Source organism: Festucalex cinctus, chromosome 1, assembly GCF_051991245.1.
Source record: "Festucalex cinctus isolate MCC-2025b chromosome 1, RoL_Fcin_1.0, whole genome shotgun sequence".
Taxonomy (NCBI): domain Eukaryota; kingdom Metazoa; phylum Chordata; class Actinopteri; order Syngnathiformes; family Syngnathidae; genus Festucalex; species Festucalex cinctus.
Window position 1 is genome coordinate 52,646,267 of NC_135411.1, and position 14,766 is coordinate 52,661,032.

Below are 14,766 nucleotides of genomic sequence, written 5' to 3' on the forward strand. Positions count from 1 at the left end.
GTCTGCCGGTTTCACTCGGGAAAATGCACTTTTTAAACACAGGATTTAAACAAACAACCTACTTCTCAATTTACAGATCTGGGCTTCTCTTAATGTGTGGTGGTGAGTTTGTCCTTGGTTTATTGAACATATAAACATAAACAAATCATAAGTATAAAATACAAGTTGAAGTTAAAAAAAGGAGAAGAGAATAAGAAAATCATGAATAGTATAATTTACATGTTCAAAAGGCTAAATACATACAGTACATATACACGTACATAAATGTAATTGCCGTTACTTATTTATTCCTATTATGAAGTTCCTAATGTAGACACATATTTTGATTCAATTACTAGGGATGTAACGATATCCAAACATCACGATACGATATTATCACGATATGAAGGTCACGATACAATAATTATCACAATATTGTGGAGGGGTTGGCGATATTTAAATAAGATCACAATATTGTAAAAAAACAAACAAAACCAAAAAAAACTCATACTAAAAATTATATAAAATATATATAAAAAAGTATTGTGCTTTTGTACATAATAGCAATGCATATAAACCACCTACAATCTCTAATAACAATATTGAGGCACTTATTTGCTAATGCAAGCACACATTTGCTTCACAAGCGAATTAGGTTCCCCTTCATCTGACAATTAGCATAGATTTTAACCATAGAAGTCCAAAACGTCCCTAATTAAAATTAAATTGCACTAATAAACTAGAGGGTGCTAGAACTGCACAAATGGAAATCAACCTGACTTTTTTTTAACAGACGTGTTCCTTTTAAATATTGTGAACTGACGACCACCTATATTGTGGAAGTTTTAATATCACAATATCGCCCTTATCGTTACATCCCTATCACTTACTGTACATGCTCACATTGTGTATTTTACACAATAAGTGTAGAATGAAGATTCTAGATTGAAAATATATGAACAGCAGAGAAGCGACCATTTCATAGTTATTTTGAACATTTAGTCAACTCATCAAAAGGGTAGCCGATGTGCGTGAACATTTTTACTAAATCTGATTTTTCATTATTTGTGTACACACATGGTCCCAGGAGGTTCTAAATTAGTTAGCAAAAAATAATTCAAGCAAAAACATTGATCATTCACAGATTTGTGCATCAAATGTTAGTACGCGCGGTTTAAAAACACATTTGTATGTGTACATTGATTATGAATGAGGCCCAATGACACTGGCACTGGTAAAAATGTATTTTGCACTACTCTGTTAGAAAATTGTTCAAAACAGACAATTCTTAAGAGCTCTGATCTAAATCCTATTGACAATCTGATGGAGCTACAACATGCAGTTCGGAGAAGACAAATGGATTAGTTTGTTGACAAGTGGGACAAATACGTATCTGTTGACGTGCACAATTATCATGGAGCGTTACAGAAAATGTTTGATTAGAATGAAAAATCCCAGAAGTTTGTGCAACAAAATATTAGATTGGAAAATAATTCTGTTGAAGCCAAAGACAAAGTAATGTCTCATTTTAATTGATCATTAATTTGGCAATTTCAAGTTATTTCAGTCGTTTAAGTGGGGTTTTACTTTGGTAAATCAACCAAGTGTGCATATTTACCGGTATGCTGCTGGCCCATTTGTCCATGAACACCTATTTCGTAATACAGGATCAGGCCGTTCTGCATGGTCAGCGGTACAGGCTCCCAAAACAGCGTTGCATGTGTCGCAGCAATGGAAAGGACTTTAAATAAAGGCACTTTCGTGGGAACTGAAAAGAGCAAAAAGACCGAATTGATTGCAAATTTGTTTTGGAGAGAATAATAATTGAATGTGTGGATACCTACTCCCGTGACAAGAATATCCAATAACAGATGAAATATGCTGGCTTTGTTGACTGTTTGTAACAGTGAACAGTGACACTTGGTAGGCTTTGTAATTTTCAAAATGTCCTGTTCGGGAAATGCAGCCAATGTGAAAACAGAGTTGTTGTTGTTTTTGTTTTTGTTTTTTTTTTAAGTACAGTGTTCCCTCATTTATCATGGGTGTTACATTCCAAAATCCACCCGCGATTTATAGAAATCCGTGTTAATTAAAAAAATAATAATAATAATCCTGTTAATTATATATTTCATTTATTATATGGTTTGTTTGTTTTTTTCGTTTTGGTGTGATTTTTACTTTATTATAAATGCTTTTTCATTCATCTATATGTTCTTTTTTCATTTACATTCATTTTTCCATTAAAAGTATGTTTTGTTTTGTTTTTAACTTATTACAGTATTTTTTTTCATTTATCATATATGTTATTTTGTTTTGGTATGATTTTTTGTGTACCGTATTATGAATGCTTTTTCATTCATCATTCATCATTATGGTTTTTTTTTTTTTTTTTTTTTCCATTAAAAGGTGCATGATGCAAGATTAGACTCAAATATGAGTGTTAAATTAACCATATTTTTCACTCGCACAAGTTTTAAGAATTGTATAATGGACGGGAGGCACAACTGTGGCACAATGACTGTTGCCCCTATTTTTCTGTAAAAGGAAAAAATGTTGGAGCGTTCGGGCTGGAAACTTTAGCTTTTGCTCTGAGCATGACGTCATGCGCGTACACGATATTGTCCCTGTTAGCTCTCGCGATTGCTCACGCAACTTCACGGACAGGACAGCTAATGCAAGATGGACTTGAAGAGACCTGCACCCAATACGTCTCATCCCTTATGGAGACTCCACGGAAGACAAAGAGAAGTAAAAAACTTTCAGACCAGCACCAGACCAGACCAGGGAGGACGCGGATAAATATAGGAGCAGTGTTTGTCAGGTGGAGAGAGCTAAGAGCTATCCTGGGGTTGAAACGGGACCCACAGCTTGCTGACTTTTTGCTAAAAAGGTAAGACTTCGTAACGAAAATACGATAGGGTCTGTTTATGATTAGCAGTGCAGAATAAAACTACCACACGGTCGCTAACTAATGTCTCCGCACTTGGGCATATTAGCAACGCACTGCTATCCTCAATGTCATCGGATTCACTATTTTGCACTATTTACGTTTGGAAGGTTGTAATTACGTAAGCTTTTGTCACGCAAAATGACTTTCACATACAAAGTAACTTGAAAATTAATACGTTTCTTACCTCTGTAGACATTATTAAGCCTATGAAAAAGGCATTGTGTTCCGTGTTTACGTTTGTTCGATTAACTTGGAGGTTTGCTCATGCCCGAAAAGTCGCGCACGCTCCTGGCCGTGTGCACGTCGCTGGGGTCCATTCCACGTTTCACCAGAGGGGTCGCAAATGTGCAAAAACTCTGAATCCTGCTTCGTGCCCCTTTAAAAGTACTTTTTAAATTTTTTTTACTTGTTATACAGCACACTATTTTCAATCTCCAGAACCAGAACGCAATGTCGTGGAACGACGGGGCAGACACCGTTGGAAAGGTCTTTTAGAGACGAATACGCGGATGCCCGTATGTCCCTGGTCGGAGGTAGGGTTCGAGAGATACAGCCGCGCAAAGACCAAAAAATAAACAAACCAAAAAGCATGTTTTAAAAAAAAAGCACGCTGTAAACAATCCGCGAAAGATGAACCCGCGATAAACGAGGGAACAGTGTATTGACTTTTTAAGGGTTACTTGACTCATTGAGCCATGATTTTCAGCAGTAAAAAGTGAATAAGTTGTCCAGAATGAATTTGATAATGTCATTATTGTTCATGTACAATTAATACCTTTAATTAAAAAGTAATTTTTCTACTTGCTGTCGATTGAAGATGACATCACCTGTGCTGAGGAAGTAGGTAACGACCAATCATGGCTCAGTTTGCTGACCAAACTCAGAAAACAGGTGAGCCATGGTTGGTTGTTACCCACTTCCTCAGCACAGGTGATGTCATGGTCAATCGACAGCAAGTGGAAAAATCACCAGTTTTTTCATGTTTTAATTGTACATGAAAAATAATGAAGTTATCAAATTCATTCTGGACAAATTATTAACTTTTTACTGCTAAAAATGGCTCAACGAATCAAGTATCCCTTTAAATTCACATGATTATGTTGCCAAACAAACCTTTAAATGTAACTGTAGTACAGCTTTTATTCACTCTGATCCAGTCAAATCCTTTCCCCAGAAGACTTCCTACTTGTTTGTATTGCACCACATATTCCTTGAATGATTTGGCATCGAGGAGCTGAGAGGGCAGATCCCACGAGACGGTTAGCTTCACCATATCCATGCTGACATCAATGGAGTGCTCAATTCTCATATTACCTGTTAATAAATGAAGGAGTTTGAATATACAGCACTCACTCATCACTGCATCATCAAACTTTCGAGAACGAAGCACACAAATTAAATCCAAACTTGGATATCACTTTACAGTACAGCGGCAGTCTGGACAACATACCTTGTGTTGGAATTGTGAGGTTAGAGGGCACTGTAGCACCGTGGGCGTTATAGGCTGATATACTGGCTAATGACACAGCCTTTAATGAGGAGTTGAGATAGCACAAGAGCTCATCACACACCAACCAGCCCCTCGGTTCAGCAATGGAAATATTCACTAATCTAAGTGTGCTGTGTTTGGAAAACCGCGTAACTTCATATCCCAAAATGGGGCCACGAGCCTGAGATAGAGGAAGTTTCTGGAGGGGAAGATAGATAGATTTTTTTGTGAAACATCTTAAATTAAAACTGAAAATTTGCACTTAAATTACGTCTTCATTGCATTGTTGTCTTTCAAATTCATTGTCGTGGTGTATTCACGGCAACACGGTCATTGTCCAAATACGTACTACTACAATAATAATTGCATTTTCTGTTGTGACATTGATTAGTCTGGTCAAGCTTGCAATTACAATTAATAAATTCAAATCTGTGTTGTCTACCTTCCAGGTCATAGCACAATCAAGATTAGTGGCAGGCATGCCACAATCTTTCCATACATCCAGTTGTCCAGTGGGAGCTGGAAAAAAAAAAAAGTTTCACTCCAAAAATTAGATTTAATGTCCAACCAATCCTCATTTCTGATTTCTAAACCGCCGCCTAAGAGAAGGCCTACCTTTTTCAGAGGTTATTTTGAGGGTTGCACTCCAGTCGCTGTACAAGCTTGTGGCACAGGAACAGCGAACCTGACATTCATAGACTACACCAGCCTCGATCAGAACACTGAATTCATAGCTGACTTGTGCTCCAATTTCATCCTAATTCAAAAGTAAAACACATTGAGTGAGGGCGTGGTTAGAGGTGAAAGATTTCGATTTTTAATGCAGGATTTTTTAAGTGTAAAAAAACAGCTAGGTTTTCACTAAAACTAAACAATTGTGGTCATACTTTGTTTTGGGATTTTTCATTTTATGTTTTTTTTTGCTTGCCACAGACCCTCTTATGCAGAAACTTTAATAAAAAAAATAATAACAACAATAATTAAAAAAAAAAAAAAAAGCATCAAGTTTACCATTGTTGAAGTCAGCTTAGCAGGTTCGCACAAGCGGATACCCATCTGAATTACACTGTACAATAGGGGTGTGAATTGCCTAGGACCTGACGATTCGATCCGTATCACGATTCATAGGTCACAATTCGATTCGATCCCGATTATTCCCGATACGAATTTACAAGTCGATTGTTCCGATATTTTTTACTCAAATTTATAAAATACCATTCAGTTACATTATACAGTACATGTACACGGTAAGATTTGTATGAAAATGTATTATCTTATAACTGTGAGCCACTGTATGTAACAAACAGGTTTAACAACATTTTTCATGTTTGAACAGCATTGAAATAAAATATTAAGGCTAAATGTTCCATTAATATAACATTCTTCCATGCTTAAGGTATGAAAGTTAGATGCTTTGTTGAATATTTTTCCATCAAAAATGGATGTTAAAAATTTTTTATTCGGCTGCCTATTGAATCGATTCGAGAATTGCGTGCTGTAGTATCGCAATATATTGCCGAATCGATTTTTTTTTTAACACCCCTAATGTGCAATTAGCTAGCTAACTTTGTCTGAACCACGAATATCTAAATACCTTTGGACAGTCCACTGATTTATTCGCTTGAGAGGACCTTGTTGTCAATGATGAGAGCACGCACGTTGGATAGAAAGACGGGAACAGTGATTAGGAGAGGTAATTTTTTTCTTTTTTAAGTTCTACTTGACAGCCAATGCATAGACAGGGGTTTTGCTCTCATTGTCGCCTCTTGACAACCGGACAGCATTTATTACTGAAAGCTTTAGTAGAGGGATTTGATTTGCTAGTTGACAGGTGAGAAGGTCGTGGTTTATTCAGGGGACATGTCCATAGCGTGATTTAGCGTTAATACGTTACATAGCGTTAATTTGTCACAATTTTGAAGCCCCATTTTAGCTCCTTGACAATTTTTGTTTGACAGTGTTGTTAACAACAATACAATAAAAAACAAAACAAAACATTATTTTCACTTTACAGGAATTTTAAGTCCCCTGGCACCTCCCACCCTCTGAAAATGTCTGGTTACCATACATTTCTCTGGCTTTGTTACAACACTTTTACATGTATAAACGCGATACAGTTTGACAATGTCCAATTGTCAAAGTTGTGTGGACAGAACCAAATTAGGGATGCAACTAACAATTGTTTTCATAATTGATTAATCTATGAACTATTTTGTCAATTAGGTAATCAATGAAACAGATTTTTAAAATTTTATTTTAACTAATTATTTTAATTTCCATCCCTGTATTAAAAAACAGGACATTATTTCAAATTGACAGACCAGAAAATATACCAAGTGAATTATGATTCAGTCCGGTTTGGTCTGTAACTTTTAAAAAAATTGGTAGAAATGTTAATCATTGTTTTCCAAAGTAAAAGCAGATATAATGCAAATATAATTAAAAAAAAAACATGAACACAATCAATCTGCTTTCATGCACGTCTACAGAAATCTGAGAATATTTACTGTCGAGGGGCTAAAATTCTGACGATTTGCAATAATTAATCGATTAACCTCTACACTGAATGAATCAAGCAATATTAATACCTCATGCCAGAGTTGTTCTACTTCACTCCGAAATCTCACTTCACACGATCCCAAAGACAGGTGTGGCTCATTACAGATGGAACCCCAGGATATTTCCAAAGGATCTCGGGGGCTCCATGAAATTATAGGGGGCGGTGGCTTCACTAAAATCAGAAATAACGGAAATGTGTCAATTTGAAATAGTGTCATCATTGTCATAGATGTTTGTATATGTGAACAATATTCCCAAGACTCACTAATATCTCCTGTGTTGAAGACATCCATTTGGGATTTGGCAGAACCGTGCTTGCTCTCAGCCTGTACCCAAACATGAAGTTCACTGTTCATGGAAAAGTGTTCACGGACGATAGACCCACTCAAGCTGGTGCCGGTATTCACATGGCCCTCTCTAGAGCGGAAGTGAGAAGAGAGCTAGTATCTCCAGTTGATGATGATCACTTACCAGAGATGGGTAGTAACGAGAAACCTTTACTCAGTTACTGTTATTTCAGCAACATTTTGGATAAATTGTACCTGTCAGAGTAGATTTAATACAATACACATTTTACTATAACTTGAGTATTTTTTGTAAGATGAAATGCTCATTTTACTCAACTACAATGAGGTACATTATTCTAGCAGCTAGCTACTTATATATTTTATCAAAATGAATTCATTAACTATTGTTTCAGTTAAATTGATATTGTTAGGCAAAATCTGAAGTTTTTTTTTCCCTAATACTATTTTATTTGACATTCATGCTCTGATTAAAAAAACAAAAAAAAACAAAAACAAAACAAAAACATCAGAAGTTATTCACTAGTTACTCTGGAGCAGTTTTTTTTTCCTCTGACTACCTCCTTTAACTCAAGTAATTAATTGGAGAGCTACGTTTTACTTAACTTGAGTCATAGTTTTCTAAAGTAACAGTTCTCTGACTGAGTACAACTTATGGCTACTTTTCCCACTATTTACTAATCAGTTGACATGTTGCTCTTACATGCCGTGTGCCGTTTCCCAGTGTAGACTGTAGTTTGTGGGGATCTGAGGATCAACTTGGTGATTCCAACTACAGTGAATATCAACCCCGCAGCTGTCATTACATGGAATGTGGCACTCAGGTTTGGAAGGAGGCTCTGGAGGACCTAATGAACCTGAAAGAGTCAATAAAAACATGCTATTTTAAATTACATGGCACTTTGTAGGGAGAAGACACATATTTGGTAATGTAAACTTGAATCGAAGCAGATCTTATTTGATGATCTTAAACGTAAAAGTGGGGAAAGTGTGCCAAAAAGTAATGATTTAAGAAAGAGGTGTTCTCCTCTGGTCCTCAATGATATTTCTGATGAGGGGAGCTAACAAGTAAACAGAGGAGCAAAAAGTCTGCAAACGTTAAGCAGTTTAATACTGCACTACAGCATAAAAAAAGAGCTCAGCAGAGCACCAAAAGGAAATGAGCAGACTGCACTTTCTACACAGCACGTTTGTGTCAATACAAGAAACAATATAAAACCAGTACAGAAGCTGAGCTCAGTGAGCAAATCACAATCTTTTAGGCATGTGGAATGTGCAATGGGGGCATTCACAATCACCACTCATAATAATATACAGTAGTGGGGTAATTGTGTAAAAGGCATACACGTTATTATACGTTACACGTTATATTTTAGAATTGGTTGAGCTTAGCAAATTAAGTAGAGAAATATTGATGTGAATGCATTTTAGTGGCATATGCAGGACAATTGTTTCATTAATGCAATGAGGTAAAAGGCACCAGAAATTGATAATAAGTCACTACACATACACAGCGTACCTGCAGCAGCAAAATAAATTGGCATGTGGGCTATTAAGACTGAGAGAAACCATCGTGGGGCCATTACAATTGGACCAAGCCCTCTTCTACCTGTAAATGTAAACACATGGATACTGCATTACAGCTCAAATAAATATTTAAAACTTGTGAAAAGAGACACAGATTACTGTGACTTTTTGTTTTTTGTTTTTGGCCAAAAAGAGGTATTATGTCAACCAGATGTCCAGAGGTTCCATTGACTTCGCAGGCCTTGGGATCTGGTATGTGTTGTCACACGTTGAAAATGCACATAGTGGTAGAGACTTGTATTTGTTGTGTTTAAATATATTTTCCAAACATGAAAATACATGCAAGACAGTTCCTGTGTACATTTTATTTTTAATTGTGAAGAGACCCCTAGACAATATATTATTCAACCACACCGTTACTACAGTTCAAGGTAGGAAGAATGTGACGTTAATAATCTGCACGTTACCCATTAGTAATACTCAAACACACTCAACAGCGTTCACACAACTTAAATATACATACTAGGCACAACTTTACTCATTTCCTTTTCAACAATTTTACTGGTATAGTTGCAGTTCTTCATTTATGCAAGTGGCGACCACATTGATGACTCAGTTTTTGTCACAGACATCACATGAAGCGGATTTTATACAAATCAACTTAGTCTCTTAAATAAGACATGCTATTCATATTTAACCGCGCTTACGTCGAAAAGGTAAAATTTTAAGATTGTTATCACGATAACAGATTGTTATCGTCACTAGTTTCGATTACCGCAGTCGTGAATGAAAACAAAATTTAAACACAACTTCCTGTGTCGAAACTTTTGACAACGAGATGGAAGATTCAGCCGAGCAACGATATACTTTATTAGCTATTGAATAAAGTTACCTCCTCATCTCCAATAACACTTCCAATGTGTATGAACTTGCCTTCCTTCTCGTATATCTTGTGTCGCGAATGTCTGCCCGGAAACTAGCGAGTCGCGACGCCTCTTCCGATGACGCTCCCAGACGTCATGTATGCGGAAGTCAGTCCCTTCGCAATGTTTTTTTCCCTTCGCAATGTTTTGTGTTTTCTCTCACATTCCAAAAACGTGCATGTTAGGTTAATTGAAGAATCAGAGTTTTTAAACTCGCTGCCCTGGGGGCATTTGCGGCCTGCAGGTTATGAGCGTCCATTACTCCCTATTATGCTCGCTCATAGCAGCTTTTGGCGAAGTGTAATTCTGCAGTGACAACAAGTGGAAGCATTCGCGATTTTGTCATCCAGTTCCAGTCAAGTTCTTTTTCCAAACCTGCTGTGAAGCGAAAGGTTGGCAAAAATAGAATGGCAGATTATTATTATTATTATTATTATTATTATTAAGCATAGGGCACTCAATGTGTCATTACTCTCTGAATGCATATAGAAAGTTGCTTAGCTCAAATAATGAAACAGAATTAGTTTTTTAGTTTAGTTTATTCATTTTTTCCTTTCGGACACATTACAGTTTACATCAATCACATCACATCATTTGCAACATTGACGTCCGAAAGAATTAGTACTCAACTAGACATGCTGAGGAGTATGCAGAGATGAGAGAGACTTGTTCACGTTCTGAAGGCCTGCTAATGTTCAAAATGGTTATTAATAAGCACTGAGAAGACAGTGAAGGATTAGTTTATTTGAACCCCCTTTTTTGTGGACTACTTGATACAGTCCAGATATACACAGACTCTATCTGCAGCTGCCCGCACATAAGTTGAGTTTTGAGACCCATACTCTAAACTGTCTGTAGGTGTAAATTTAAGTGTGATTTAAGTGAGTAAGTTTGCGTACCCTGTGATTCACAGGGCAACCAGTCAAAGGTGTATCCCGCCAACCCAAATGAAAACACTAGAAAAGGATTGTTCAAATCATGTTGCCAAACATTAAAACAACTGTCAAGGTGAACCGTAGCTTACTGCCTGGACTGGTTGACATTCAATTGCAGGGTGCAGATAGTGTATAATTTTTTTTTTTTTTTTTTTTTAAATCATTAACATTCACACATACACTTACAGTTTTCAATTATTTTATCCTTGCTTTTGGAATGCGGGAGCCAGGAAACCTAAGTACTTGCTGCCCGAATAGTTTCAAAGTTTCAACATGATACACTCGATTACTGCAGACTCTCAGACAGAATCAAATTCATGCTATTGACTGTGTGATTTTTAACTTTGTAAAGGCTTGATATAGGTAGTGATATTCAATTTCATTAGATTGTATAAGTTTACCTAATTTTTCAATACTAGAGTTTATCTGCGATTGGCTGGCAACCAGTCCAGGGTGTACCCCGCCTACTGCCCAAAGCCAGCTGTGATAGGCTCCAGCACCCCCGCTACCCTTGTGAGGAATAAGCGGTCAAGAAAATGGATGGATGGACTAGAGTTTATGTCAATGCTTTGGCAATGCACATACTTGTTATAGTTTTACAAAAGAAAGAAACACAAAGTTAAGTTAAAGTTATTCGGATTTGATTGAAATTAAAACAACAGTAAATAAATGATGACAATGCTTTGTGCTGCGATGCACAAATGATCTTTGGCTTTATTGAACATCTTCAACCAGCTGGTAACACAAACAAGATCTTTATTCATTGTTTTGGAACACAATAGTGAGAAAAATATTTTATGAACGCATTGAACACATGAAACAAACATGTAACATGGCATACATAATTTTTATACAATTCATGCATTCATCTGACAAATAAAAACAGTTAATTTTTCATATTTTTACACTGTTATAAAGTGATCAAATTTAGTTTCAAAAGCAAAAATGAGTTCATACATTCACATGTGTTTAATTTTAATATACAATAACACATACAGTAAGTATGCCTGCGCATGCAATTGTTGTCTTCAGTTCTCAGCAAAGGGAACTGATCTCACTTTTGCTGCAGCCCCACTTGCAGCATGCGTTGGAAAGACCCAACACCACTTCCCGGCCCTTGCGATCCGCCTTCCTCAGGGCTTCAAGAATCTCTTCGGTGATAAAAGAACGAGTGGGCCGGCTGAAGATCCTGTCTTGGTTTTCACTTGATATGAAATCCAGATCTCTGTTTCTGTGGACTATACTCTCTATCACAGGATTGTGACTCAATTCCTCCGAGGACTCTTGTTGGGAGCTGAACAGGTCTTCAGCTGCAGTAAAATGAGTACAACTTGAGTTTCAAAGGAATTCTACAATTGTCGTTTCACTAAAACTGTAAATAAGAAGTCATTTTATACATACAAAAAAATATGTGAAACCCCAACAATTCCTTTACCTAACAGACAAGGTTAGTGTCTCACCTGAAGTTCTGAGTGATCGCCTCCATCGTGAGCCACCACAAGTGAAGATGACCGCTCGAATGAACTCACGACCGCATAGCTTGACACCATAAATTGGGTTGTCCATAGGCTGAACTTCATTTGCCAGCAGACACAGAGCCAGAAGCATCACTTTCCACATAGTAACCCAAAGAAATAAAAGCAGAGCTACTAATGAAAGCTATTTGTGTTGTGCAGCAAGCCAATTCGGTTTCTGTTTTCTTGTCTGCAATAGCTTTGACTATGTGAGTGACCCAAGCGAGGTTTATAAAGCATTCTGAAGCCCTGAAAGGGAGACATGCACATTGCGTATGCGGGATCCTTTGAGAGAATAGAAGATTTGAAAGGGAGATACAGTCCGAGACCTTTATGAAGAATAAAAAGCAAACCAAAGGTCAGAAGCACCTGAAGTGCCTTAGTCACCTGCATTGTCCTCTAATTTCATATGTAAAACATTCCATAATTGTGAATTGTATTTTGAAAGGATCATGATGGCACTAATCATTTGATCAAGTGGAATGATTTCAGCAGCATAATAAATATGTGAACATGTTTTTTTTGTTTGTTTTTTTGCTGCACTGTTTGACAAATCTCTCACACATACACTACACTCAGAAGATGCTCTTGTGATGAATTTTATTATAATGTGACTAATGTTGTGGCATGACGTTCCTGAAAATCTAAATACACTCACCAAGCTCACTACTGTTTAAAGCATTTTTAACCAGTCACAATAAACTATGTATTGTATTGGTGTGTCATTTTAAATCACTAATTACAATTTATTTGACTTCCACATTACAACCCTGATAATGACGTTTTCTGTCATTTCTTTAACGGAAAGGTGAGGAGAGAGAACAGGGCTATTACTGGTGACATTTTCAAAGTCCGATAACATAGAACGTTATTATGAGTCACACACAAATAAAACACCTTTTATCTGTGGAGTCACGAGTCAAAGGTCATTCATTTGGAAAACTACAATAGCATGATGAATTTGTAATTAATATGACAATAGCAAGGAAACAAAATGGCATTTTAAATATGACATTCATTATAATATAGTCATAAAAGTCACACACAGTCAACTCATTTATAGTGCTGTGCATTAATGTACCGGTAACCAGGTCAAATTTGCAGTTGTTGTGACATCCATCCATTTGCTATACCGCTTGTCACCACTAGGGTCGCAGGTGAGCTGGAGCCAATTCCAGGTGGATGAGGGTGATCGTGAGAGGAAGGACTCAGACACACACTGGACTGGCTGCCAGTCAATTACATGACACATAATATACAAACAAACGATTCACACTCATGTTCACACCTATGCACAACTTATAGTCTTCAGTGAACCTAATGTGCATGTCTTTGGGAATTTTGAGGAAGCCGGAATACCAGAAGAAAGCACACAAACATGCAAACTAAACATACTCAGGCTAGAACCAAGATTCAAACCCTGAACTTTTCAGGCAGACATGCTGAAAACCATTCATCCACTGTGTTGCTCATCAGAGTTTTTTGTTCTAATTTATACTGAAAGTAAAGACTACTAGTTGAGAATGTACTGACGTGATACTGACACACACAGATCATATTCATTACGAAAGTGGATAAATGCAGTGTGTCTCATTGCAATACAGTAAATTGCACTTCGGTTTGCAATACAGTGCTGGTGTCCTTGCTATAGTTGGTGGTCGTACAGCCTTTGTTTTAGTATAAGCCTCATAATGAATGGTGGACAGCAATGTGTCCTCGTGGTTAGCAGATCTCCACCACAGTTTTGAACTTTGGGGTTTCAATCTTGGCTCCGGTCTTTCTGTATGGAGTTTGCATGTTCTACCAGCTGCTTGGATGGATTTTCTCCATGTGCTCAATCTTCCACATTCTAAAAACACGTGGATTAGGTTAATTGAAAACTCTCAATAAGTCAATAGGTGTAAATGTAAATTGTTGTTTACCTACATATAGGCTATTGTGCGCTGGTGAACAAATTGTAAGTGTAACCCGCCTCTTGCCTATGTCATGTTTCGGTTTTGTTTGAGTTGGGTTTTTGTTTTATTTTGGTGAGTGATGGTTGTATGGATGAATCTTATCTACATGTGTCGCCCTAGGCTGCAAAACCAAAGTCACTGAAAGAGGTGATGAACGAATGATCATAAAGTCAAACTCCAAAAGTCAAGTACTTATGTTATAATGTGATATAAGTTTAATATCTATATTTGGCAAAAACAAAACAAAGCAATTCCTTCCGTTTCAGGTCACTGGCATGGGTATGTGTGTCTTTTTCTTTTTTGTGTGTGTGTCTTATAAATCACAGTTATGTATTATGTAACCGTGCCTTCTCTTGGAGGAAAAAAAAAAAGTTTAAAATCAATACACACATACCCTGTGCCAGTGACATGAACGACAAGGAATTGCTTCATTTTGTTTGGCCGAATGCAGAAGTCAAACATTTCACATTTTAAAGGGGAAGTCAAACCAAAAATGTTCTTTGCAATACAGTAATTTTATTATTATTTATTATTATATGTAGTACCACTAGTCTAAACACGGCATTTTGATTGATATTGCGTTTGTAGAATATGAATTAAACAGCTGTTGCCTGTTTTCTGAAGCTGAGA

The 14,766-nt window shown here is 36.9% G+C and overlaps 2 protein-coding genes across 4 annotated transcripts in view; both read right to left on the reverse strand.

Annotated features, from left to right (window-relative positions):
• Positions 1–9,796, reverse strand: part of il12rb2l (interleukin 12 receptor, beta 2a, like) — an 11,390-nt gene extending 1,594 nt beyond the window's left edge. Inside the window, exons 1-11 of one of the 3 annotated variants that reach the window (XM_077541432.1) lie at positions 9,702–9,796; positions 8,802–8,891; positions 7,986–8,139; positions 7,243–7,394; positions 7,007–7,149; positions 5,034–5,175; positions 4,861–4,937; positions 4,380–4,617; positions 4,043–4,243; positions 1,824–1,928; positions 1,598–1,747 (exon numbers count right to left, since the gene is read on the reverse strand). In XM_077541432.1, the coding sequence (XP_077397558.1) occupies positions 1,598–1,747; positions 1,824–1,928; positions 4,043–4,243; positions 4,380–4,617; positions 4,861–4,937; positions 5,034–5,175; positions 7,007–7,149; positions 7,243–7,394; positions 7,986–8,139; positions 8,802–8,865 (1,426 nt within the window). In that variant the 5' untranslated portion in view covers positions 8,866–8,891; positions 9,702–9,796. The remainder of the gene's footprint in view (positions 1–1,597; positions 1,748–1,823; positions 1,929–4,042; positions 4,244–4,379; positions 4,618–4,860; positions 4,938–5,033; positions 5,176–7,006; positions 7,150–7,242; positions 7,395–7,985; positions 8,140–8,801; positions 8,892–9,701) is intronic. The other 2 variants (XM_077541438.1, XM_077541446.1) reach the window with 2 other exon arrangements.
• A 1,559-nt stretch (positions 9,797–11,355) lies between these two features.
• rln3a (relaxin 3a) lies at positions 11,356–12,369 on the reverse strand. The gene is made up of 2 exons (XM_077495637.1): positions 12,128–12,369; positions 11,356–11,977 (listed from the first exon to the last, which is right to left on the reverse strand). The coding sequence occupies exons 1-2, from the start codon at positions 12,285–12,287 to the stop codon at positions 11,703–11,705; spliced, it is 435 nt and encodes a 144-aa protein (XP_077351763.1). The 5' UTR covers positions 12,288–12,369; the 3' UTR covers positions 11,356–11,702.
• Between the last annotated feature and the right edge of the window lie 2,397 nt (positions 12,370–14,766).

What these genes read in the sequence shown, in the direction of transcription:
- rln3a (XM_077495637.1), bottom strand. Translation starts at nt 12,287, where the DNA reads ATGTGGAAAGTGATGCTTCTGGCTCTGTGTCTGCTGGCAAATGAAGTT. An exon ending in GCGATCACTCAGAACTTCAG is followed by an intron (nt 11,978 to 12,127) that starts GTGAGACACTAA and finishes ATTTTACTGCAG; the next exon opens with CTGAAGACCTGTTCAGCTCC.